Raw genomic sequence first — 25,699 nt, forward strand, 5'->3', positions numbered from 1 at the left:
TATTTTAAACTGGAATGATTTCCCAGCTCTAATCGAGGCCCCTGTCCCTCCTCGTGTGGCACCTGGCAGTCACTGCCGCAGTGCCTCCGCCCCTCGTCTCATTACCGGACACCACCGCACTCCTCCTCGTGCTCACTGTTCGCACATGCACTCCCTCTAAGTCGGTGGTCAGGTCCCCTGTATTCCTTCCTTCCGAGTCTTCGTGGCTCGCTCTCTCACGCTGGGGTCGCCAAGGCAAAGTTGGGTACCGACGTTAGTGGTGCAAATCATTCTTCCTGATTTTGTACACAGACGTTTTGTAGGGCGTTGAACCTTTACCAGAAGACTTCACACCTTCATAAAGAACTGATAACTATTCACTTAATAGCCAAACAATAGTGCTTTATTGATAAAAGGTTAGTTTCAATGGATACAAAATTGCTATGTAAAATAAGTTTTCAAAATACATTTCTATAGGTAAAGATGATCTCTTAGTAAAAGCAATTATCTATAGTAAAAGTATTATTTGGAATTGGGCAGCACAACAGAGGGGGCTGATAAGGAGGCAGTGTAGGCCCGCCTGCCCCCAGAACCTCGTCGCCGGCAGCTGGCCCCAGCGGCTGTCCCCAAGCAGACACGGGGCTTGCACTGACCACCAGCACGTGTGCCTCCAGCTCCACCTTCTAAACAGCTTTTACTAGTGTGGTTAATGCCAAAATAACCCAAATAATTGGCCTTGCACAGCCATGCTCTAAAGTCACTCAACGCTCTCCCTTGGTAAATACTCAGTACAACGTACCTAAACCTAATAGCTTGTGACTCCTCACAACTAAACGACAGTAAAAAGGCAAAGTTGGTGAGAATACCCGATTATTTCCCATAGTACACCTTTGGAGTGAATGTATTTTGACCTCGTCACCATGTCGTGTCTGGCCAAAACAAACACTCTTCTCCTCAAAGGAAGCAATTTCTGCGTCTTGGCCCCTTCTGTTACAGCACAATGAAAACACTGAAGCCGCACCTGCTCCCTCCAGGTCTCCTTTCCAGGTCTCTTTCTGGGAAGTGCTTTCCCAATGTCAGTGTGAATGCTGGAAACAGCAAGCCTGGAGCATCAGTGCCCCTCAAAGCACACGACAGGGAGATGCACTAGGAGGCAATGAAGGGCCAAGGCCACAGAGTGCAGAAAACAGACCTGACTGGTGGCATCCACCAGTGAGACCGTGGCGCGCATTGGAAAAGACTTTCTGTCTTACTCGGTACACGGGGAAATTGGTATTAAACAGAATGAAGGAAGGGATAGTGGCTGAAAATGGACAACCGTCTGCACATTAAAAAAAAAAAAAATGACCTGCTGCTATTTGGCTCCTTTCAGAAAACCATTAACAACTTTAAGGAGACAAAGGGAAGCCAAATCAGGAAAACCCGTTGGCACTGAGGCTTCATGGGACCATGAGTCTCAGGGCTCATGATAGCTCTGGGTTCAGAGGCCAGCCCATGAGAGGACCCCGATTTCCACTGCTCAGGCAGATCTTACACACTGGCAGTTGCAGAAAACACATTAAAGTGCAGTACAAAAACGCTGGTTTCTAAATATATCAACTGATTAATTTTCCTTACAAAGTAACTTTTTATGTTAGTTGAGTAAAAATCATTTATTGGCTCTCTGTGTGGATTAAGAGTCATCGTTGTAATATCAAAACTGGAGTTCACGGACACTTTCTGTCCAGAGTATAAACCAGGATCAGTGAAGAACGTTACAAAATGTGGCTCGTGGCAGGTTCTCTGCAGAGCAGTTTAAAAAATGCCGAAACATCAAAATCCAGAGAGTTCTTAAAATTTGCTCCTAATGGCTGTCTCTAAAGGCGCTTTCCGAGTGCGCACACGTCACACGAGATAATCCTATTGTTTCACGTGGTGGAAAGGTAACCGTGCAGAGGGATCAACAGTGTCAAATTACAGCAGCAAAACTGGTTTTAGGTTGTGCTCGAGGCAAAGCAAAGCAAGGAAGAGGCCGTCTTGGTGACCTGAGTGACCAAATGCCCTCCTGCAGACCAGCTCCTCACTGGGTCTGTGTTGCCACCACCCAGGAACACTGCTGGCTCGCTCTGAATGTTCTAGAAATGAATCAAGAGTGCTCCTCAACCATAAGGCCAGCCAAAGAAATTCAATGTTAATTACACATACCGACTGATCCTGGAAATCAGTTCCAACATTAGGGGTTAGTTAAGGTGGAAGAAAGATAAAAACAAAAGGTTCACCTCACAAAATATAAAGTATAACATAGCAACGAAATTACAAATGTTAAAAGTACTTCATACAAAACCATACGTCTAAAGCTTAAAAAAAATTAAATTCTCAGGCACAGGTACTGTAAAATGTGGACGGGCACCCCTCCGATAATCTGTCGGAAACATGCAGCTCTGTTACTCAGGCGGAATGTTTTCTTTATCTTGCAAAGTGTTTTCTGGAAAAACAAAACACAGCATATTTAGACGGAAGTGTGGTGCTCCTGCTGGCGCCACTAACGTGTCACAAAGGGCACAGATCGAGCAGAAGGCTGGCTCACGTGACCACAGGTGACCAAAACAGCACTGATGAGGCTTTTGGGAACTGGGAGTTAACACCAAACTGAGAAGTATACAAAAAATATACAATAGTTGCATACACCTTTAGCAGAATTTTCCCGATTTCATAATTAATGTTTTAAAAAGAGAAGCAGGAAAATCAGAGAAAATGAGCAAACTTCGGTCACTCCCACCTGCCTCAAAGGAGCCCTCTGGCCCAGGAGGCGCCTCCCTCCTAAGGCACCAGCATTTCCCCACAGGCACCGAACCTGCTCTGGCAGAAGCAGCCACGCGGGCAGCAAGGACAGGTCCCCAGGTAGAGGGGCGTCCTCGCAGCTGCCGCGCCGCTACCCAGGCCCGAGCGGGCCTATGTGGCCGCCCCCGTTCGGGTGGCCGTATCCGAGCCTCACAGCTGGAACTTTTCCCCACGCGCCACGGGGGCAGGGCTTTGTTCTGGGGGCCAGTGCTCCCAGCGTGCCAGCCTTCTGTCTCCTCGATCCTGCCCTGTGTCAGTTATGCCTCACCTCCCGCCACCGTCAGGTGCCCGCCTGCGGCGGACTCTGCACGTGCGCCCCCAGACCTGTTCTGCCCTGGAGCCATGTGCCTCCTCCTCGGGCCAACAGTTCACTTTACCTCGCCCTCCCTCCTCTGGGAGGTGATGCTGGCAGCTATCTAGACGCCTGCCCGCAGGACACAGGGGGATGGACGTCTGTCCCTTCCTGGTCCCGGGCCCTGCCGTCTGCGGATTCCCTTCAAGCAGCAAGGCGAGCGCACACCCTGGACATCTATGAGACGCGTCGGTCTCCCCGGGGGCAGGGCGGCAGGGCGTCTGGAGCAAGGAGACCCTGTCTACCTGGTATAATTTGCCTCTTCGCGTCATCTTTACTTTTCGTTAGCATAGGTTGTCTTAATAACACTTTCAAAATTCTCTTTGAAGAGATGTTTTCAGCTGCAATAAATTTCCAATGGTATGACTAGTAAAAGTTATTAAAAAATTATTTTTAACGTTTTACTTAATTTTGAGACAAAGACAGAGTGTAAGCAGGGGAGTGGCAGAGAGGGGGAGACAGAATCCAAAGCAGCTCCAGCCCCCAAGCTGTCAGCACAGAGACTGACAGCAGGGTTTGAACCTATTGAACAGTGAGATCATGACCTGAGCCCAAGTCGGATGCCCACTGACTGAGCCCCCCAGGCGCAAAGGGTATTTTAACGTTAATTCGTCTTCATTAATCACATTTACCAGCTCAGAAAATTTGGACAGTCTGTCCCAGGCTGGCGGAGTGGAGACCTTCATCTTTTAGAAGCCACTCCGTCTCAAGGCTGGCAATAAAGTTAAAGACGGAGCTTCAAGATGCAAAACCCCGGCGAGATGGGAGCGGGAGCAGGAGCAGCCCAGCGTGGGCTGAGGGGTCTGCCAGCGCCCTCTCACCTTACACGCGGTGCCCGTGAGCCCCGCCGTCGCCATCCCCGCCCTGCAGCTGCAGCTGCATCTGCGCCTGCATCCTGGCGATCATCTCCTGCATGCGGCGGAGCTGTGGGCACAGGACAGACAGACACGTTACTGGTTCTCCAGGTCCGTTCCCCTGGACGTTCTTTACAGGCATTCTTGTGATTCCTAAAACCTCAACCTCCATGCTTTCCCAAAACATGACAAAGAATTTACAAAGAGCTCTTACAAATCAGTAGAAGAACTTCAATAGAAAACCAAGCAAATGATAATACGCAATTCAAGTATAAAACAGAAATGACCAATAAACCCGAGAATTCAGTAAAGGCAACAGGTGACATTCTTTAACCTAGAGGGTGGGGAGTAACACTGGGCTCTTCTGGAAGGCAGCAGGGCCCTGGCTAATGCAGCGATGAGTGGGCCTTCTCTGCTACCCTCATCAAATTTCATCCTTATGGTCTCTACTGGTTTAGAAGGCCTCCAGTAAAGCATTATAAAATATTTACAATTCTCTTCAGGTAAATTTGTAGTCATGTTTAAAAAAAATTTTTTTTCTAATGTTTTATTTATTTTAGAGAGAGAGAGAGAGCATGAGCAGGGAAGGGTCAGAGAGAGAGGGAGACACAGAACCTGAAGACAGGCTCCAGACTCTGAGCTAGCCGTCAGCATGGAGCCTGACGTGGGGCTTGAACACACGAACCGTGAGATCACGACGTGAGCCGAAGTTGGATGCTTAACCGACTGAGCCACCCAGGCGCCCCTGTGGTCATGTTTTTAGTATTTAAATATTTTAATCCATATTGAATTAATTTAAGGCTAAAGAAGTGAGTTTATTTACTGTTTCTGAAAGGCCAGCCTCTCTGAGGATTTCCTGGATGTTCTAGAATCCCATGGCCTTGAGGGAACTCAGAGAACCCACAGGGTCTACCACAGACCCTTTCTCACACTTCGGACTTCTTTCTAGCTGGGAGTTTCATCCGCGCGTGGAGCCTGTGCTGCACGCTGGGTTTCCGTGAGCAGCACGGCCAGCCCTCCTGAGCCTCCTGTGCTCAGTCTTCAGAGCGAGTCACGCCGGTCAGCAAGCTTCCCCGGGGGCACCCCGCACACCCTGCACACCACAGCGTTCTGCTGGGTTCAGGGAGCACTATGATGTGGGCGCTGAGTGTCTGACCTCAAGTGATGTGTCCATTTACGTGCTGAAAATTGTTTTCAGTATTCTAGTTTCTTTTCTGTTTAAGTCCCATGTATTTCTTCTTAAGTTTTTGTTAATGGTTGCAAATGGCAGTTTCTCTCATATTTTCCAACTGGTTATTTTCCAGGTAGAGGAAAGCTACTAAATTTTAAACATTACTAAATCGCCAAATTCATTAAGTTTCAGGAACTAAAGTCACTAAATTCACACCATTCCCAAAGTTTCCTCACCAAATTGCTATAGGAGATCCGATGGGAACACATGTAAAAGCACTATCCACAACACAGACCGACGTGCACGTGATCAACTAGATTAGCGACATGTAACGTATCCCTTAGAAAAGTGGTCTCCGGACGCACCTGCGCTTCACAGCAGCCCCGGCCTACTCACCTCGGCCTCCTTCTCCAGCAGGATCTGGTCTTTATTCATGTCCTCATTGTCCACTTTCCTAACAGTTGAACAAAATTACAATTATATTGCAACTAATTTACCTGGTTATTTCTGATGACAAATGTCCAAAGTAAAATTTCACTTTACATTTCTGAAAAATGTACCTATCGAAAATTACCCATATATATTATTTTTCTGATGAACATCATAAATGGATAAGAAAAGAATGTCGAAAAACAGGATAACATGAAATGGTAAATTCAAGAACTCTCCTAACTCCAAGCGGGGGAGGGGCGCTCTCGTCTTTACTTACTCCAGGAGTGAGAGGCGTTATCAGGAGGAAACTCTGTTTAAAGACAAGTTCTTCTTTACGGACACAGACTCATGAGTCCACGTGAAGGAGCAGGGCCTGAGCACCCACACCGAGGCCGCTGGTGAGGGGGACCCTCTGAGGACGAGGATGTAGCTCTTTAGGAACTCGCGCTAGGCTCACTGACAGTGGGATTGTCCTGCGGCCTCTAAAACCTTTCCTAATGCCTGGTCCCCAAACGAATAACACGGTAAAGCAAACCTTCCATGTACGCCGTATACACACACAAACCCACCGGATTCAAGAACGAGAGTACTTTAACAAACGACAACACGGCAGTCCCCCTCGTCTGCGGTTCCAGTGGGCCGTGGTCAGCTGCGGTCTGAGGCAGGAGACCCTCTCAAGCGTCAGGTCAGCAGCGGCCCGGTGCTGTCACGCTGCCCACGTACTGCGCCCGCCTTGCCTCACCACGTGGGCGCCCTGGCGTCTCCCGGCACCGCAAGGGGGAGCGGGGAGCGCAGGGCAGGAAGGTGGTTCACGTAACTGATTAGAGTGCGTGGCTCTAACTTGCACTGTATCGCTGTTGTTGTCCATCCCTCACTGCACCCCATTTCTAGGTTAAGCTTTATCACAGACACGTGCCTACAGGAAACAGGTGCACGTTACGTGTAGGATACTGGGCACCATCCCCAGCCAGGCATTCCCTGGGGGCCTGGGAACGTGCTCCTGCAGATCAGGTGTGTGGGAGCAGCTACTGCACAGAAGACTTTCTGTAAGTGATGCAGGCCCACCGCCTTGGTAACTAAACTGAGCAGAGCTGTGGTGTGATCAGAAACAAATCACGTCACAACAAAGAGACCTCGAACAAAACCCCACGACTGTGAAAGAGGAAGGGTGAGGCCAGGGAGCTGCACTTTGTAACACAGTAAGTCTGTCCTCACTGGCAGACAGAGCGATGTTCTCGAGACCAGTCGCTGGGCCTTTCCACCTAAAGCTAGTCTTTGCGCGCACGTGGTCGGAGCTACCTCGGACGGTTAAACAAAGCAGGACACAGTGACATTAGCAACAAATACCTGAGGAGAGCTTCTGAAAAGGAAACCAAACCATGTTGCTTAAAGTTAGGGAATCACAGTAGAACAGGTAGACGGGGGACAGTGTGACGTTGTGACACAGTATGGAGGGGGTGGGGGGGACCGCACGAATTGGGGGTAACAACCTGCCGCCTCTCTTGAGCCTCTCGGAACGAAAGTTTTCATAGTGCAGGTCCTGGGTCACCTCCTGGAGATCCTGCATGTGGGTGCTGCAGGAGAAAAAGGCACAGCCAGGCCAGCTGAGTGCAGAGAAACCGACCCCTACTCGCTACTTCTACCTCGTACACAAAGTTGCTAGAGTTTTGGATGCGGGAAGGAAGCTGCGGAGCCCCCCACTGCCCTGGGCCCCGAGCAAGAGGGCAGAAGCACACGGCCCAGGGTCAGGAAGAGAGGCGCTGCCCCGCTCCGCAGAGACCGCCACCGGTTCACAGGGACGGAGATTTCAGCACACCCTTTTAGGTAAACAATGTCTGAAACACAGCGTGCTTTTTTTCTCTCTTCCAAATATTCCTGACTTCTCAAGCTTAAAGAGTTGGTCAGTTGAAGCCAACAGGAAGACCATAAGGCAAAGTATTAACACTTTGGATAAACTAGAAATAGCACTTTGAATCGTCTAAGCATCTCTGAAAACACTCATCACTTGGGGCTAGGCTTTTTCAAGGACATAAGCTGTCAGGAATGAGTGACAATGGGCATTGTTGTCTGCTTTGAGTCTCGGGCAGGGGACCAGTGATGGCAGAGGCTGGCATGCTCTCTGTCACTCTGAGAAGCACACAAGAAGCCACCATCAACAGCAGTGCGGCCACAGGGACCCGTCACAGATCACACCTGAGGAAGCTGGCGGGTCGTATTACTTGCAGTTTTGGTGCTTTCTGCTCATGAACAATGGCTCAACTGGGCCACACACGTCAATGAGCACGCACATCAATTTTTAGTTATCAAAATTTACCCCACTCGTTCTTTGAACTCTTCTAAGAGATTTTAGATTTTAGCAACATTTCCTTTCAGTCTGATTCAAGAGCAGTCGCATCTGTAGGCATGTCACTAAATGTGAACTCTACTTTTTAGAGGGAAAGCGTTCGGTTTTGCAGCCAGGTCTGTGGGAGGGGCTAAGAGCGCACTGAAGAACCTCCAGGCGGCCTGGGGCGGGAGCGGAGAGGCCACCGGTCCCACTGTTCCCAGAGCAGGAGTTGTTCTGTGCCGGGTGCGGCCACGCCACGGGGCAGGGCCAGTCTGCTCTCAGCGGCAGGGGAGCGGCCAGTGAGAGAGGGGAGGGCCCGAAGGTCCGGGTCTCGGGCGGGACAGGCTGGCCCTCAGAGCCACAGCGAGCTCCCGGAGAGGGCCTTCCGGTAACAGGTGTGGTGGCCCCGCCAGCTGTCTGTGGGCCCCACGGGTGTCTTACATGAGCATCGTCCGCAGCTTCAGAAAGTCGTTGTGCTCTGGGTTCTCCACCTCCACGACGCCCCAGGGGTAGAGGCGGCCTCTGACCTTCTTGCCCTTGGCTTCAATCAACTGATTGGACCCAACCACAGAGAACGGGATACTGGCCTAGAAAGCGACACATGAGGTAGACCGGGTCCCCATCGGGAAGCCCAATTCTCGCTGTGCACACACGAACACAGGCACAGATGGAGCACACCACTGCCTACTGCGAGATTTCCTTGGAGAGCTAACGGCATGGAACATGCTACTCGGAAGGAAAGGTATTTTCCACATTGGACAAATTAGATGAAAAATTAAGCCCGCACTAAGATTTTTAAACCTTAGGTGGCAGCTATGTCAAAATATATTTAAAGCAAAACCACTACGAATCTCTCAAAAGCTGGCCATCCAGGATGTGGCCCTTTGCCAACCCTTTCCAGGGCACTGATGACGGGGAACGGGAGTGATGGGCACCTGGAGAGGTGTTCTTATCTTACCTTGAGAAGTCTAGTCTGCTCTTTAAAATCCTCATCTTCATCGGATTCAGCATCAGGTAAGTGATAGATTTTGATATTATGTTCTTCAATTTCATCCAGAATCTGGAAGAACGACAAAACGGGCAATTTTACCAAACAACTCATACTGAAAAACAGGGGTACCCAGGGCTCTGGGCGGCTCAGTTAGTTAAGTGGCCAACTCTTGATTTCTGCTCAGGTTATGATCTTAGTTCATGGGATCAAGCCCCACATCATGCTCTGTGCTGAGAGCACAGAACCTGCTTGAGTCTCTCTCCCTCTCAAAATAAATAAACAAAAAAAACGAAGAAAAAACAGAAGAGAATTATCCAAACGTCAAAACAGAATCAAGCTGATCACTGACTGTCAGAGGACTCCAAACTGTTTGGAAGGCCTCGTCTCGCGTGCCGAGGGCCCCTTCTGCCCAGGACAATAGCAGTGTGCCGCCCCCGCAGGGCACAGAGTGGCAGCTCCGTCCCTCCAGCACAGCAGCTAACAGGAAACACCCCACAGCAGCCTCAGGAGTGACTCATACCCAGGGAGCAGCACAGCCAGATGCCGCAGGCGCCAGAGGAGCCATAAGCTTAGGCTGAGGAGTCAACGGTGCAAGTGCTGGGGGGGGGGGGGCTCAGGGGAGCACTAAAATCCAGGGTGACTGGAAGTAAGCCTCCCAGTTGGAGAACAACAACAGGAGGCACCAAGTGGAGAGTCCCCTGAATGCCTAGCGGGTTCTGGATTTTATTCAAGAGGCGCAAAGTGGCAGCCGGAGAACCACGCACTCGAACCCATCCAGCAGGCGGGCGGGCAGGGGAGGGGTTGCTCAGAGGACACGAAGCCTGGGCTGCCGCGGAAGGAAGCAGCCGGGCCTCCTGTGCCTGGGGCTCCAGCAGACCCGAGCAGGCCGGAGCCCGGCTTCCTCTCCCGAGCGACAAAGGTGGTCCAGGCAGGGCCGGGAAGCAGGGGGAGTGCGGAGCGTCGCCTGTTCACACACAATTCAGGTGAAAAAGAGTCTCAGAAAGGAAAAGCAGAAGCCACAGGAGATGGTACGATCTAAACAATACTAAGCAATGCGGACATTCATGGATCAGAAGACAGATGGTAAGGCCGACTGAAAGCTCGGCCAACAGGCTGGGGAGGCCCAAGGACGGTGCAGGGGCTGCTGGTCAAACCCTAGATGAGACGGATAACTGCTTGGAGGGGAGGGGGCCGGACAAAGTGGAGCCAGTTAGAGACTGAGGCAGGGTGTGACTGAAGCAGATCTGCCAGAGGCTCTGTTAGATGAGGGAGAGGGAGCACACCAGTAGGCACTGGGAAGAAACCAGATAAAGAGAAGGGACTACAAAGGCCCAAGATGAACGAGATAAGGACAAAAAAAGGACTTCATTTCAGATTTTGAAATCAAACCCTAAGAGTTCTGGACACAGGATCAGAGATGGGCGCACAAAACCTTTGAACCCTGACCCCGGTGCCCCTGTGTCTCTGAGATCCAGTGTAACGCTCGTTCTTCTCAAAGGCGTAGTTCCCTTCAGTGGGCATTACTAACCACACACTGTCCAGCCTAAGAGTTCAGGGGCTCGTCCAAAGGCCTGGACACTTCCTAGAAGACTGGCAGGCACTGAGACTGACCCCGTGCACACAACTGAGGACTGTGCTATGAGAGAAGACAGCAAGAAAAATGTGAAAACACAAAAGTCAAGCTAGGTCGTAAAACACAAGAATACACACAAACGAATAAAAAAAGCAACAAAAATGCACATGGGCTCTAAAAACCCCAGAGAACACAATAACCGCCAGCAGGCGCCAGCTTGCGCCCGTAACCGGGAAAACACGTGGTACCCAGACCCTGCTTCCCACTGCTCAGACAGGAGACCCTTCACAAACCTGGGGCCGAACCTAGGACAGTTCTGGAGGGGGCGGAGCGTGCTCACACGCTGCTCTGAGAACACAAGTTGTCACACATCTGTTTGAAGGAAATTCAGCTATCTTTCAAAAATTAAAAAATCCCATCAATTTTCTTTCCAAGAATGTGTCTGATTTCCAAAATTATCAGAAGACAGACATGTGTCCACATGTACCAGGTACTGTTCTACACTTCTGGAACATTCAAGTGAGCTAAGCAAAGATTCCCCATGCCAGGAGTAGAGGGGTGGGGGGTGGGAAGCCTGAGAAACACTGACAAGAGATTTTGTGTGCGCTGGGAATGCTCCTGCATGCTCGTGTGCGTGCATGCATGTGTGAGTGTGCGTGCGAGTGTGTGCGCGCACATATGTGTGCATGTGTGTGTGCCCTGCTCTAAGCCGAGTAAGGATTCAGAGGAATGTTTGGTGTGTGTGCCGGGAACTCTTAGAAACTCAAAAGTCAGATCTGTAAAAACAAAAACATAAATAGACTGTGTTCTGGAAGGTCAGGTATGTCACCATGAACAACAATTGCTTTTATGGATAATTAAGAGAACTTTATATTTGTGGAATTTAGCAGATGAACTTGGACTTTCTTTTAGCAACTACATTTTTTTTTTAATGTCTATTTTTGAGAGAGACAAAGTGGAGAGGGAAGGGGCAGAGAGAGAGGGAGACACAATCTGGAGTAGGCTCCAGGCTCCAAGCTGTCAGCACAGAGCCCGATGTGGGGCTCTAACCCACAAATGGTGAGATCATGACCTAGCCGAATTTGGATATTTAACCAAGCCATCCAGGCGCTCATAAACTTGGACTTTCTTAATGAGCGTACAGGGGTGCCTGGCTGGCTCAGTCGGTTAAGCGTCTGGCTTCGGCTCAGGTCATGAACTCTCGGTTCGTGGGTTTGAGCCCCACGTCGGGTTCTGTGCAGACAGCTCGGAGCCTGGAGCTGCTTCAGATTCTGTGTCTCCCTCGCTCTCTGACCCTCCCTTGCTCGCACTGTCTCTGTCTCTCAAAAATAAATAAGAAACATTAAAAAAATTAAAAAGAAAAATGAGTGTACAAATAAAAACAGACAAGTAATTAAAATACACACCAAAGAATCCACAGACACGCAGCGGAGACAGCGAGCAGCACGCGGTGTGAGGAGGTGAGGGGCACACAGGCCAGCAGACAGATATGTCTGGAAACTTCTAAACGGCCAAAATGCGTGCCCTCGAAACATTTACAGTACCAAACGGTTACAACTGAAATGCGTTTCTAAGTGGATTGGTTGCAATAAAGAGCTTAGCTAAAATAAGAAAACGTCACAGAGACGACCACAGTTCCACACTCACACCATTCTCCTAGCACACGGTGTCCCTCCTACTCGTTGACAGTATTTTCGTCTAAGGTGAGTAACAGTCTATAAGAACTTGACATCTTTGCACAGTGAGGATACCGAACATCTACAAGTATCGGGATTCTTAGAGACCGCCAGCCCCCGTGCCGGGTCCCCGCCACCTCAGGCCGCCCCTCTCTCTGCGAGGCGCCCGGCTCCCAGCCTCCGAGGACGCTCACCCTCTTCTTCAAGCGCTCCCTCTCCTTCAGCGTGAGGGTGTCGGCCTTGGCGATGACGGGCACGATGTTCACCTTGTTGTGTATCGCCTTCATAAACGCGACGTCTAAGGGCTTCAGTCTGTGAGGAGGGAGACAGCGCCACGGATTCGGGGGGAGAACAGGGAGATCACACATTTCTGTTCTCACAGAATTATCTCATTTCTTCTATTAAAATATGCAACTTGGGGGGGAACCGTCAGCCTGCCAAGCCCAGACGAGACCCTGGCGCCCTCTGCCCCCGCGGCCAGCGGCCCACGCACCCGTGCCCGAAGGGGGAGATGAAGTAGAAGCAGCAGTGCACCCTGTTGTCGACGATGTGCCGCCTGTTGAGGCCGCTCTCGTCGTGCAGGTACCGCTCGAACTGCTCGTCGATGTAGGCGATGATGGTCTTGAAACTACGAGAAACACAGATGTGGGTCACGGGCTCTGGCAGGCCAGTGGCCCCGGGCTTCCGAGACCAAGGGTTTTCCTACTCCCTGCCTTTATACCAAACGTAATTTGACAGCTCATTTATAAGATGGGAACGGAAAACTGACTCCTACATTTGGCAAGATGGATGTTTTTGGAAAGTGTGCCAAGCATATGTCCCCCAAGCACTGGGGGGAGGGAGGATTAGAGGCCCAAAGGGAATAATTAAAAACACCTGAGGCGGGGTGCGATTTTTTTCCCCTAACATTTGTATATTTTGAGAGCGAGAGCACGTGTGCACATGCGCAACCCAATGGGGTTGGGGAGGGGCAAAGACAGAAGGAGAGAAAGAATCCCAAGCAGGCTCCCCTGGGAGCCTGGCCTGAGCCGAAATCAAGAATTGAACGCTTAACCCACTGAGACACCCAGGCACCCCAAGAGTCCGACTCTTGATCTTGGCTCAGTTCAGGATCTCACATTCTGCGCGATCGGCCCACGGTGGACAACGAGCTGACATCGAGGAGCCTGCTTGGGATTCTCTCCCTCCCTCTCCCCACTGGCGTGGATGCGCGCTGAGTAAATAACCACTTAGAGCAAACATACAGAGGGCATGAAAGCGCCTGAGGCGAGCGAGCGGACAGGGGCCCCCAGCTCTCCCAAGGACTGTAACCGTGGGGAGGGCAGAGGGTGGCAGGGGAGCACATGGCGGGACAAGCGTGTGAATATGAGACCGAGATCAGGAAGAGAAGGGGGAAGAGAAGGGAGAGACTCCTGAGGAAGGAGATGGGAGACCTTCCCCTTCCTCTCCTCCCTCACCAGATGCTGGCGAGTTGACACTGTCCACTCAAGACCTCGGAACCTGCAGTTTCTGCCACAAACCTGGCGCTCTCCGTGCAGCACAGGACAGAATGCTCTCCGGCTAGTAGCTTTCTGTAGCTCTGCTCAAGATGCCAAGGACCAAGTCTCTAAGGGAAAGGGCTAGACCGCAATCTGACCCCTGGCCAGGGTCCACTCAGATCAAGGGGCTGCGTTTACACCAGCATCCGACTGACGGTCGGCTCTTACAGAAGAAACGCTCCTCCTCCGCAAGCCCTCCCCCCCCCCCCCGCCCCCGGCTCTAACCGGCGCACTTGGGAACTGTCTCACGGTTTTACCGCACACCGCCACCTCATGCCCAGTCAGCACTCACTCACGCTATGCCATCTGAACGCGTTAGAAAGACCCCAGCCCCCTGGGGCCCCGTGTCCCCGAGGAGCGCACCAGTCCCTGCAGTTGATGGCGTCCCCGTAGCCGGGTGTGTCCACCACTGTCAGGCGCAGCTTGACCCCTCGCTCTTCAATCTCTACAGTCGAAGCCTCAATCTGGACAGTTCTTTCAATTTTTTCTAAAAAAGAAACAAACTTAATGAGAGAATATACCTAAAAACGGACCCAATTCACAAAGAGGGAAAATGACCTGTTACTTTCTTATTAATAAACAAATGAAATTCGCCACCTTTCCTAGTGGGAGGTTTACAGAGCTAACACAGGACTGTGTAAAAATGATCCCCAGGTTGGCAAGGAGACCTGAAAACTAAGATTAAATGGCAGCTTGGAAAGGTTAAAATGCCAATACTGAACAATGTCTTCTGTTCCTGAGACAAAGAGAACAAGTTTTTAATTCATTTAAACACTGAATTCAAAGTGGGGCACCTTGGTGGCTCAGTCGGTTAAGCGTCCTACTCTTGGAACTCAGGGGTGTGAGTTCAAGCCCCACACTGGGCTCCGCACTGGGCATGAAGCATACTTAAAAACAAAAAATCCCCCACAAAAACTGAATTCAAAGCTTTTTGTGAAAGGGCTCTGCTTGGTGGCCAAGTGCTGGACTGTGCGCGCTAACCTGTCACTCCAGGAGAGCACGGTGACACAAAGCCCACCCAGCAGGCAATGGCAGATAACGGTGCCCGCGACACTCAGCTGCTGACAGACTCTCGCGTGAGGACACAGGGTCCCCAGCCACTCACGGGAAACAGAAGCGGGCAGAAAAACAAACTCAGAGAAGATGGACCCGTGGACTCAAGCTGAGCCTACAACCAAGACCCAAGGGCCAAGGTCAGCACCTTTCCTGACTGAAAAAATGCCATCCTCGTGTCTAAAGCTGAGGCAAAGACACCAATTACGTGCTCTCAGCAGCTCGTCCCGAGAGCTCCACTTACAGTGCTGTGGGGGCTTTCGTACCTGCGGCTCCAGGTATGATTCTTTCTGGGTAGAGATCGGTCAGGAACAGGCTGTTAATGAGAGTCGATTTTCCTAGACCCGATTCACCTTCAGATGAAAATGAAAACGTTGTCACAACTTGAGTGTATGACACGGTTCATCTACTGAGTCTATGTGTGGCCTGGCGCCAGTCCTCACAAACACCATTCTCTGCACTCCGTCTGACCACTACCAATTTGGTACGACTCTCCCCATTTCCCTGCTGGGGAATGGGGTGCTCGAAGATTACTATATGGCCTTTGTTCTGAGCGCAGTCCAGCAGGGCCTGGATTTGAAGGGAGGCCTCTGAGTCTCTGGAATTCCCACTGGTAAGATCAGAAACATACCCTTAACTCTCCACAAATGCATACAACGGACTTTTAGAGGTGGGTCTTTATTTTCTGATAAAGAGAATGCCAAGTAGGTTTTTGGTTATGGTTTTTGCTAGCTGTGGAAGTTCCCACATTTTCAGAAAACTGAACACATCTATCAAACAAGGTCAGGAGCACTCTGGCTTGCCAAGCTGTGGGAACCTGCATCACAGTCTGCAGTCTTTCCTTCCAAGGCAGGCAGGGCCACCTCCTCCCTCTCCCGTTTTACACACATCCCATGCCCCACCACTGGCCTGGCAACTGCCTCATGTCAGACACCCTTGGCTCTCAACACCGCTGAGTGGGATATGACCAATTAAGAGAAACACATACTCACTCGAGTATGTAACGAGTTAAGAATTCTCTTCAACTACTCTAATACTTAAATTCTGAATACTCTTGAATTATGTAATGTTTGTAATCTGAGTATTTGGAACTTAACTTTAAGGATGCAAAATACCACAAGTTAAATATTTTTAAAAAATGTTTATTATTTGAGAGAGAAAGAGCACGCCAAGTGGGGAAAGGGCTTAAAGAGAGGGAGAGAATCTCAAACAGGCTCTGTGCCAAGAGCACAGACCCAACATGGGGCTCCAACTGGTGGTTCGTGAGATCATGACCTGAACCAAAATCAAGTCAGATGCCTAATGTACTGAGCTACCCAGCCCGCCTGCCCCCAAATATTACCCCCCCGGAAGCATGCAAAGACTCCACATCTCACTGGAGGTTATCAGCTAAGGGCCACCCTTCACACGGAGAGGTGCCTGACTGTCTCCTGGGCATCTTGGTCTGCACCTCCCTCTGCTAGGTCCTGCACAGCATGTGGAAGGAGCACACATGTTTTAAAAATCATGATTTCTGGGAAAATGAAGAACAAGAGTAAATTTGAAATGTGTAGACATACAAAATCAAGACTGTGCTTTAACGGGATTGCAGTTTTCATATGCAGAAAGGATCACCGAAAGGACAAAACCAGAATTACATGCTGAACGAGTCCAAGTAAAAGAGCATAAAAATATGCCAAACTAACTTTTAATAAACTGCCTAGCAGCGTCCCCTTCTGTCTTTCCCACAAAATGAGATCTTACCAGCAAGTAAGCGCTCAGACTTTGTGTGCCTGGCACAGGTCTAGGTGTTGGACAGCTCAATTCCTGCTCCCAGGCAGACTGGCAGTCCAATGGGGGAGATGACAAACGAGCAAAGTCACTCTGCCACTGACGGAGCGGTGACAGCTGTGGGTAATGAAGCTGAAAGGGATGGGGCACAAGACATCTCAGCAGAGGCGTCTGTGTAGACACCTTAAAAAAAAAAGGCAGTAATAATATTCCACTGGCTGATCCTAAACTATAGACCTTAATTTTAACGGTGAAAGTTATCTTCACGTAGAATGGCTTTCAGGCAGCATCTATGAATAATTAAGTTACAGACTCAGAACATCAGGCTATTCTTGGGCTGAATCTCTGTCTCAGAGGCGTTTCTAGGTGCCTTTACATGGGAGACCTGGAGTGTATATCCCACAGCATAGAATGCACCGGGCTGAGCACGTCTGTAGTTACCCTGCACAGGCGGTGACAGCAGAAGCTGACGGGGATGGGAGGTCCTCGGGTGCACAAAATGGCTCAGGTCTTCACCACTGAAGGAGGTGCACAGCATCAGGCACAAGGGGCGCCACCACACGGAGACTAAGCGCAGGTGAGCGGAGTGAGCTCCGGTTGACAGCCATCTGCAATCCCATCAGGCTCGCAGTCCCAGAAGCTTCCAATTAAAACCTGAGCTAACTGCCCCCACTGCCACCCCACCCCACCCCCCAACGAAACTTGGGCCAAGCCAGGAGCGCTAGGAAACAAGCTCCCTAATCCGGGCAGGGGTGTCCTCCCTCACACTCACTTCTCAGTTTTGAGCAACACAAGAAAGCAAGCGCTTTCTCAAACACCGGGGGCGGCCAGGGCCACCCGGGAGGGCCCTGAAGGGCAGCACGCTACGCGACCCTTCACGGGGGGAGGGCGCTCAAGCAGGCCTGGCTCAGAGTGGCCATGGTCCCAGGCACATGTGCCCTTGAGAAGGAGTCCACCGGGGTGCAAGTGTGCATCTTCAGGACACAGGAACCTACAAGGACACATTTTCTTAGCTTAGTTCTCAAGTCCTCGCGAAGTGTTCATTCTGCAGTCCTCTTGTGAATCTGGTCGCACTAGCCGTCCTTGGACTTTCTACCAGGTAGTGTGTATGTTTGGCAATAAGCCTTCTCTTTTTCATCTTGCTCTTCTTGTCCCCAGTAGCGAGAGGAGGCTGCAAATTTGATATGAACTATCACCGACTGTCACCATTTGGCCAGACTTCAGCAGCACAGGCACCATGTCCCCTCACGAGTGACCTGCCACCGGGCTGCAGTTTGTGACGTCTTTAAAGAACTTATCTGTGATTTTTAAATTTTTTCCAGATTGCTGCCCAAATATTTGTAGTTTTTCACTTGCATATGTATGATTTTTATGAAATTTCTTTTTCCCTAGAAGTTACCCACAATTCTAAAAACACGCCTTTTTCAATAGTGTCTAACTTACAAGTTAGGTGCATTGGCCTTTTCCTGATTCAGGTTCTCTCTCTACCGGAAAGTAGACTAGTCGTTCCTAAGCCCAAGTGGTGGAAGGCATAAAAGCAATGTACCACCTACTTATATGGAAACATTTTCTGACTCTCCTAGATAAAAAAAAACAAACAAACAACTACCTCAGGTTCCTGACACCTTAGAACACATCATAATGGGCACACAAAATTGATCGAGAGGAAGTCCAGATGCCTGGAGACAGCTCAGAGCTCTGGCGGCTGGACACAGAGACACGCCAAGGGGCCCGGCCAGAGTGCTCCTTGGGAAGAGCTCACTGCAGACCCAACGCCAGGCTCTTGCTTATCTTTTGGTTCATGAAAACACGCACTACTTCGGGTCTTTCATAAAGTGGCACACTGGGAATTTCATAAAGCAGGGGATACCTGTATATCATTTTTCTTGCGCTTCTAACCGGTACAATTTGAAAGTTGAGGGTCCTCGGGATTAAGTTTCTAGGTGTTATTCACTACCCATCACACCCACAGTCCCCTGACAACTTGCTTTATTTGAAATCCACTTTGCTGAGGTGTAACTCACACACAGCTCAGTTCAGCGGGTAAACACACTCGCCTGGACTGGACTGACGGACTGGTCTAAGTGCACACTCAGATAAACAAACCCCAGGCAAAAAGGATCTCCATACCATCTGAGCTCCTTTGCCTAAGTCAGCTCTGCCTCTCCAACACCACAATATGTACACACACACCAATCTGCTTTCTTTCTCTACACACTGGTTTTGATATTCTACAGCTGAACATACATGGGGTTCAGCCTTCTGTCCGGCTGCTTTTGCTCAGCATCATTCGCTTTGGAGGTTCATCCACGTCACTGCATCCATCAGCAGTCCGTTTCCTTCCCTCATGTGGCGACATCCTGGCCTGTTGACCACCGTCTTGCTGGACACCTGTGTCATGTTCAGTTTGGGCTACTGTAAGGAGAGAGGCTGTGAACATCCAGGGGCCGTCCCTGTGGTCATGCTATCGTTTCTCCTGGGTAACTGCTGAAGAGCGGACGGTCTAGTTACACGGGGAGTAACGGCTAAGAAAGCACCAAACTCGTTTCCAAAGTGGTTCTATCGCTTTACGTGGTCGCCAGCCACGAGGAGAGGCGCTGCCGTCCACGTGCTTGCCAACACTGGGGCCGCCAGACTTCTTGCAAATTTCAGCCATTCCAGCGGGCGGTGGGAGCCAGTGGGTCCCAGCCCTTCAGGATCTTCTATGAAATGTCCGTCCCGACCTCGCAGCCCTTTCTGTAACCGGGTAGCCTGTCATCTTCCTGAGCTGTACGGGTTTATGTTCCGGATAGGAGTCCTATGTCACACAGGGTGCTGTGAATGCTTTCTCAAGTTTATGACCCTCTCTTACTGATGTCTTCTGAAGAAAATTTTTAACGAAGTGCAACTTTTCATTTATTTTGTAACTGGTGTTCATCACGTCCTAAGTAATCTTACTCCAAGTCATGAAAATTCTCTTGCCCACTTTCGTCTAGACTTCCTACAGCTTCACAGTGAAGCCAACAACCCGCCTGGATTCAGTGTGCCGTAGTGTGAAGGAAGTGTTCGCGTTCACAGCCCAACCACACGACCACGCACTCGGTGCAGCACAGTCTGTATATGGCGAACCTCTCCCCTCTGGGTGACCTTGGCACCTGTGTCAAGAATCAGCTGACCAAGTGTATGCAGGTCTTCGGGTGGGAATTTTCAGTTGATCTTGGGGGTCCACCCTCACTGCGAGGTCACAGCTCCTGTTGGGAGGTCTTGAAATCAGACGGACAGGAGCTCTGAACGGTTTGGTCTGTTCTAGGCCCTCTGCACTTACCTTGACACTTTAGAACCAGACTGTTCATTTCTACTTGACAAGGCCTGGCGTGACTGTGACAACGTGCTGACTCTATGTGTCACTCTGGGGGCAGAAGGACATGGTTCACGGGCACGCCCAGCGCACTGGCAGGTCTCACAGCTGGTCTCTCTCTCAGCGGTGCTGCCACGGGGTCAGCGAAGGGCCTGCATCCATTCCACTACGTTAGCCTAATCAGGGTGCATTTCTCTTATTACTATAGATGGTACTTTTAGGATGTTTTTATTATCATTGTTTTTGATAGACTTTTCAGTTCGTTTTGAAAGTATTTGTTGGTGGGACACCTGGGGGGCTCAGTCGGTTAAGCAGCTGACTTCAGCTCAGGTCATGATCTTGTAGTTCACTAGTTTGAGCCTGTTGGGCTCTGTGCTGACAGCTCAAAGCCTGGAGCTTGCTTTGGATTCTGTTTCCTTCTCTCTCTGCCCCTCACCCACTCGCACTCTCTCTCACAAATAAACAAAACATTAACACAATAAAACATTTGTTGGTAGTACACAGATACCAAGTTGATTTTTGTGTTACTAGAACCTGTAACTTGATCAAATTCACTTATTAAATGTAGTTTTGGATTTCCTTAGAATTTTTAAATACACAAATCATTTCACTTGCAATTAAGAATGTTTTACTTTTTTTCTTCATGAAAAAGAGTAACACTAACTATAGGTTTTTGGTATATATCCTTAATCAATCAAGTTGAGAAAATTCCCTTTTATTTCTAGCTTACAAATGTTTAAAATCTTTAATGGGTTTTGAATTGTTGAATGTTTTAGATGACAACATGAATTTCCCCTTTAGAACCACATAGACAGAGTTCCCAACGTTAAACCAAGTACTCCCGAGGGGCAGCGCAGGGGCAGCTTAGTCGGGTAAGCGTCCGACTCTTGAATTTGGCTCAGGTTGTGATCTCAAGGTCATGAGATTCTCCCGCTCCTTCCCCCCTCCCCCATGCTCTCTCTCTTTATCTCAACAAACAGAAACACAAAAGTCTCTTCCCCAAAAAGTCATGTGCTCCCAAGGCAAACCCCATTCACTAGGATGTACAGGCAGCTTTGCCATAACACATGCCTTGAAGGTGAGAATTTGTTCCAACAAGACTGATACACTCCGGAAGGAACAACTTCAACACGACACAAATGTCGTGTCGTCTCATCGTCTCAGGTGTGATCCCACTGGTAACAAATTAGGTGAACGTAAACAACTATCCAGTAGAATCAAGTCATGAAGAGAGTATTCTCAATGATGTGCACCCCAGGGCGCCTGGGGGGCTCAGTCAGTTAAGCATCTGGCTTCAGCTCAGGGCATGATCTCAGGGTTTGTGGGTTCGAGCCCCGTGTCAGGCTCTGTGCTGACAGCTTGGAGCCTGGAGCTGCTTCTGATTCTGTGTCTCCCTCTCTCTCTGACCCTCCTCTGCTCACTCTCTCTCTCTCTCTGTCTCTCAGAAATAAATAAAAGACATTAAAATTTTTTAATAGAAACATAATGTGCACCTCTCAGCTACCAGTGACCTCTGTTCAACGGGTACCGCGGCCCCCGCACACGCAGCTCTCCTGAGGCGGCACCCATCCGTCTTCACACAGCTCTCCTTCCACTTCCCAACACCCACTGTGACAAACTTCAGGGACCGGTCAGGCCACAGTGCCCATATTCGGTATAGTACGATTACTTTAACCAGTTAACATGTGTAAGAACCAGTTTTACTATGTTCCTGACTTCTTCCCCATAGCTCCCTGAGGCAGCTTTTCAGAGTGTTGTGCCTGTATTTTCTCCAGAAGCCTATGGTTTCAAGTGTATTGTTGCATAGCATGGTGATTTTTAAGAAACACATGTACATTGCATTATACCAGAACTGACGGGATAAACAGGCATCTTTATATACTGACGGAGTTGCCAAAATTTTATTGAGATGTCTGTCTCTGCTCCTGAATTTCTCTCCTCTTCCCACCATTGATTGCAGGGTGGTGCCGGCCTCCCAAGGCCGTCTCACCATGACGACACCCCAGGGAAGCCTCTGCGCGCACCCGGGGAGGAAAGGCCGGCTGGGCGGACCGCACGGACCCCTCCTCCCTCCGCACTCGGCCCCGCGCACCTCGGAGCCCCGTCCGACGCACGGGCATTTAAAAGATCGGCTCCCGCAGCACTAGGACACAGACCCCTTCATCTCTGGGACACCCAGGTAGCAGCACAGAGTCTACTCCGTCCTGTAGCCGGGCAGCCGCTTCACATTTCCCACCCTGCTCGGCCAGGCCCCTACTCTCTGCCTCTGACTTGTCCCTGGCAGGGCCACAGCCTTTCTGCCAGGGGGCCGCCCTCTCCCCTTCGGTCTCCCCTCTTGTTCCTTCTGCTGCCTCCTGGAGCGAACAGGCTTTTGTGTCCTATTTCATCAAACCCACTGGCTTTTAGCCAAACCCGTCTGACTTCCCTGGTGGCTGCTCCAGACGTGCTGCCGCGCCCGCCGAGCCGGGGGGCCGTGCGGAGGTAACCCTGCGTCAGCTCAGCGTCCCCCCCGGGGCCGGGGCTCCCTCCTGCCCCCCGGCGCACCTCGCTCCACGTCAGTTACCTTTGCCTTGATGTTATGTGTAAAAGAAATGAGGAGCCAAGAGAAGTGTTTTACATTTACCAACACACTTGCCATTTCCAGTGCTCTACCTTTTCTGTCAACCTGAAGAACCGTTAAATCTTTCTTTTGGAGCAGCTCTGACAGTGACAAATTCTGTCAGCTTTCACCTAAGAATGTTTGTATTTCATCTTTTTTAAAATCTCCATTTTTCAAGGTAATTTTTGATGAATTCAGAATTGTAAGCTGATAGTTTTATTCTTTCAGTACTTTATCATCTCATCTGGCTTCTACCTGGTAAGTCAGTGGCCCTTTTCACCCTTGGTCTTCTGCAGGCAAGGGGCTTGCCCCCCACTCCCTTCCCCGACCTGCTTGTAAATTGTTCTTTTTATCGGTGCTTTTCACCAACTGTTCATTGTGTGCCCTGGTGTGCTTTTCTTTATTTATTCTACTTGGTGTCCGGAAGCTTTGTATTGCCCCTTCCTTTCTGCAGTATACAATCTGCTGTTAGGTCTGTCAGAAATAAATTTAACCTCTAAAAGTTCCATTTAACTTCTTTCGGTTACTTTTTATTTCCTTCTTATATTGATGTCCTCTTTTAGGTACCAGGAGCACATTTAAAATAGTAAGAGGTCTTGCTCGCTAATTCTATCATCTGTCATTTGAGATCTGTTTCTATCACCTGATGTCTCTCCTGGCTATATGTGTGCCACACTGTTTTGCTTCTCTACATTTGTAACTTTTTACTGGATGATGGCAATTGTAAATATGACACCGTAAACTGGATTTTGATTTCCTTCTTCAATGAATGATGGGTTTTGTCCTGACAAGTTGCTAATTTTTTAGTCAGCTTGATCCTTCAAGGCTTGTTTATCACTCTGGTAGGAAAGGTCTAGAACAGCTCACACACAGCAACTGGCAGCCCTCAGCTCCTTGCCCTGGGGGACTTCTCAGTAAGGCTGCTGAAGGGCCCTCCCAACATGGTGACTGGCATCCCCCAGAGTGAGCGATTCAGGAAAAGACAAGGGGGCAAGCCGCAGGGTCTTTCTTTTATGACCCAGTCTCGAAGTCCCACACCTTCATTTCTGCCACGTTCTACTGGGTACATGGGTAAGCGCTACTCAACGTGGGGATGTCCCAAACATCAGGAGGCAAGGACACCGGGGCCATTCTGGAGGCTCGCTGGCACAATGAGTGAAAACTGCCACCACACACAAACAAGGAAATGACAGAAATGTTAAGATTCTACTCTTCAGAGAAATTTTCTAAAGAATGTTTTTCAAATTCTCCAGTTAGTTGATCCTGACAATAAAAGAATATTCCCTTTGACTTTACATGTCACACTATTATTCCCTAAAGGTTGGGAAAGGAAGATATCAGCATATTTAATAAGCTTGAAGGTGTAAGTTAATTTCTTACCGACCACCATTAGTGTGAATTCGAAACCTTTTTTCACTGATTTTCGGTGAACTTGGTTGGGAAGGTTCGCAAATCCGACATAGCCAGGAGTTTCTGGATTTATAAACTGAGTTGGTTGTTGCTAAAATAAGATTTTACAAAAAAGAAAAAACAGAGTAACTTATTAGTTGCTTTTAAGATACAATCAAACCTGTGACACAGATAAGTGTCATTAGTTTCCAAAATTAAAAAATATATATATACACACAAATCCACACCTGCGAAAGTCACCCGTATCAGGAAACTGGTGGTATTCACTCAACATTTTTAAAAAGATCAAACCAATCCAGCATTATTGCACGCCGGAAAATCGGTCAAGCTTACAAAGTCATACCAAGACCAAAAGTAGTCACACTGAAGAGACTCAGCAGAAGCATGGCTTCTAAGAGTCAATCCTTCTAGGTACCGGGATGCTGCATTTGTGGAAAGTGTTCAGGGGCAGGCCGTATCTCTTGGTCATTCCTACCTCTGTGCCAACAGTGCCACCAGGATGAGGCAGGCAATTGAGGGGTGGGGTGTGAGCATGGGGCTTCAAAGACCAAAGAGAAGACTAGGAATGCGAAAGGGGCACAGCTGAGGACCATGAAGCATCAATATTCCCGGATGGGTGGGATAAACTGGAGATGCAATCAAGTACATGCAAGCTATAGAATCCAGGCATAGCATATGAACAACGTGAGGAAATCGAGAAAAGAGATAGATCAACTGCTTCTTTACTAACTGCAACAGGTAAGACAGAACATAGTATTTTTCCTTAAGGATTATATTCTGGAAACATATATTCATACGCGCAGATGTAAAAACATTCACAAAATGTTACTAGTGGTTATTTCTAAGTGATGGAATTATGGTTAACTTTTATTTACTTTTTTGCTCATCAGTGTCCCACACTCACACCGAGTACGGTAATTACACGTCGGATGGTGATGAACATCGAACCACTCACACATAAAAGGAAAAGGAGAGTAATAATCTGGCAATTTTAACCACAAGTTCTGCTTTTCTCAGCCTGTCTTTCAAAACTAATTTATTTCAGGGCTCTGGGCTAATCTGCAAGAGCTAATATAAGCCAATTTATCAAGTCTAAGAGTACTGTTAGTTTCATGATGATAAATGTTAGAATTTTAAATTATTATTTGATTGGTATTTTAAAAATGATGTAAAGGAGGCTAAATGGATTGTTACTAACGTACTTAGAAACAAATTGGAATCTAAAAAAAGAAAGGTCAAAGTTTTTAGAATGTCAGTTAAATCACACACTGCCTCAACGAGTCAAATATATCAGCCACATTAAAAATGAGTCACGTAGGGGCACGCAGGCGACGCAGGCGGCTAAGCATCTGACTTCCGCTCAGGTCATAATCTCATGGCTTGTGAGTTCGAGCCCCATGATGGGCTCTGTGCTGACAGCTCAGAGCCTGGAGCTACTTCAGATTCTGTCTCCCTCTCTCCCTCTCTCCCCCTGCCCCACTTGTGTGCATGCACCCTCTCTCAAAAATAAATTTAAATAAAAAAATTAAAAATGAGTCCTATGAATCTAGACTATAAAGTTTGAAAACATAGAAGGACTTTTTCCTTCTGCTGCAGACACACGAGAAGGGCGATCTCTTACCTTAGACATCTTCAGCAACGTTTTCTCAATCTGTTTAAAAAAAAATCCACATATACATATATACATGTATGTACACACACACATTTAATTCAGTATGAATTGATGTGTAAGCAGACTTACACCTAAAACATCAACCGCTCCTGTTTTACTTGTCAATTTCATCAAATTACAGAAATGAGGAAATGATCACCTCATTA

General features: G+C 49.0%; 1 protein-coding gene across 5 annotated transcripts in view; it reads right to left on the bottom strand.

Annotated features, from left to right (window-relative positions):
• Window positions 1–360: 360 nt before the first annotated feature.
• SEPTIN2 (septin 2) overlaps window positions 361–25,699 on the bottom strand; it is a 33,321-nt gene continuing 7,982 nt past the window's right edge. For 4 of the 5 annotated variants that reach the window (XM_029933503.1, XM_029933501.1, XM_029933500.1 and 1 more), the window contains 12 exons: window positions 25,503–25,532; window positions 23,852–23,972; window positions 15,032–15,118; window positions 14,076–14,199; window positions 12,668–12,802; window positions 12,369–12,486; window positions 8,893–8,994; window positions 8,376–8,521; window positions 7,099–7,182; window positions 5,573–5,630; window positions 3,973–4,075; window positions 361–2,443 (listed from right to left, as the gene is read on the bottom strand). In XM_029933503.1, coding sequence (XP_029789363.1) covers window positions 3,974–4,075; window positions 5,573–5,630; window positions 7,099–7,182; window positions 8,376–8,521; window positions 8,893–8,994; window positions 12,369–12,486; window positions 12,668–12,802; window positions 14,076–14,199; window positions 15,032–15,118; window positions 23,852–23,972; window positions 25,503–25,511 — 1,086 coding nt within the window. In that variant the 5' untranslated portion in view covers window positions 25,512–25,532 and the 3' untranslated portion in view covers window positions 361–2,443; window position 3,973. The remainder of the gene's footprint in view (window positions 2,444–3,972; window positions 4,076–5,572; window positions 5,631–7,098; window positions 7,183–8,375; window positions 8,522–8,892; window positions 8,995–12,368; window positions 12,487–12,667; window positions 12,803–14,075; window positions 14,200–15,031; window positions 15,119–23,851; window positions 23,973–25,502; window positions 25,533–25,699) is intronic. The other variant, XM_029933504.1, reaches the window with a different exon arrangement.

Source organism: Suricata suricatta, chromosome 3, assembly GCF_006229205.1.
Source record: "Suricata suricatta isolate VVHF042 chromosome 3, meerkat_22Aug2017_6uvM2_HiC, whole genome shotgun sequence".
NCBI classification, from domain to species: Eukaryota; Metazoa; Chordata; class Mammalia; order Carnivora; family Herpestidae; genus Suricata; species Suricata suricatta.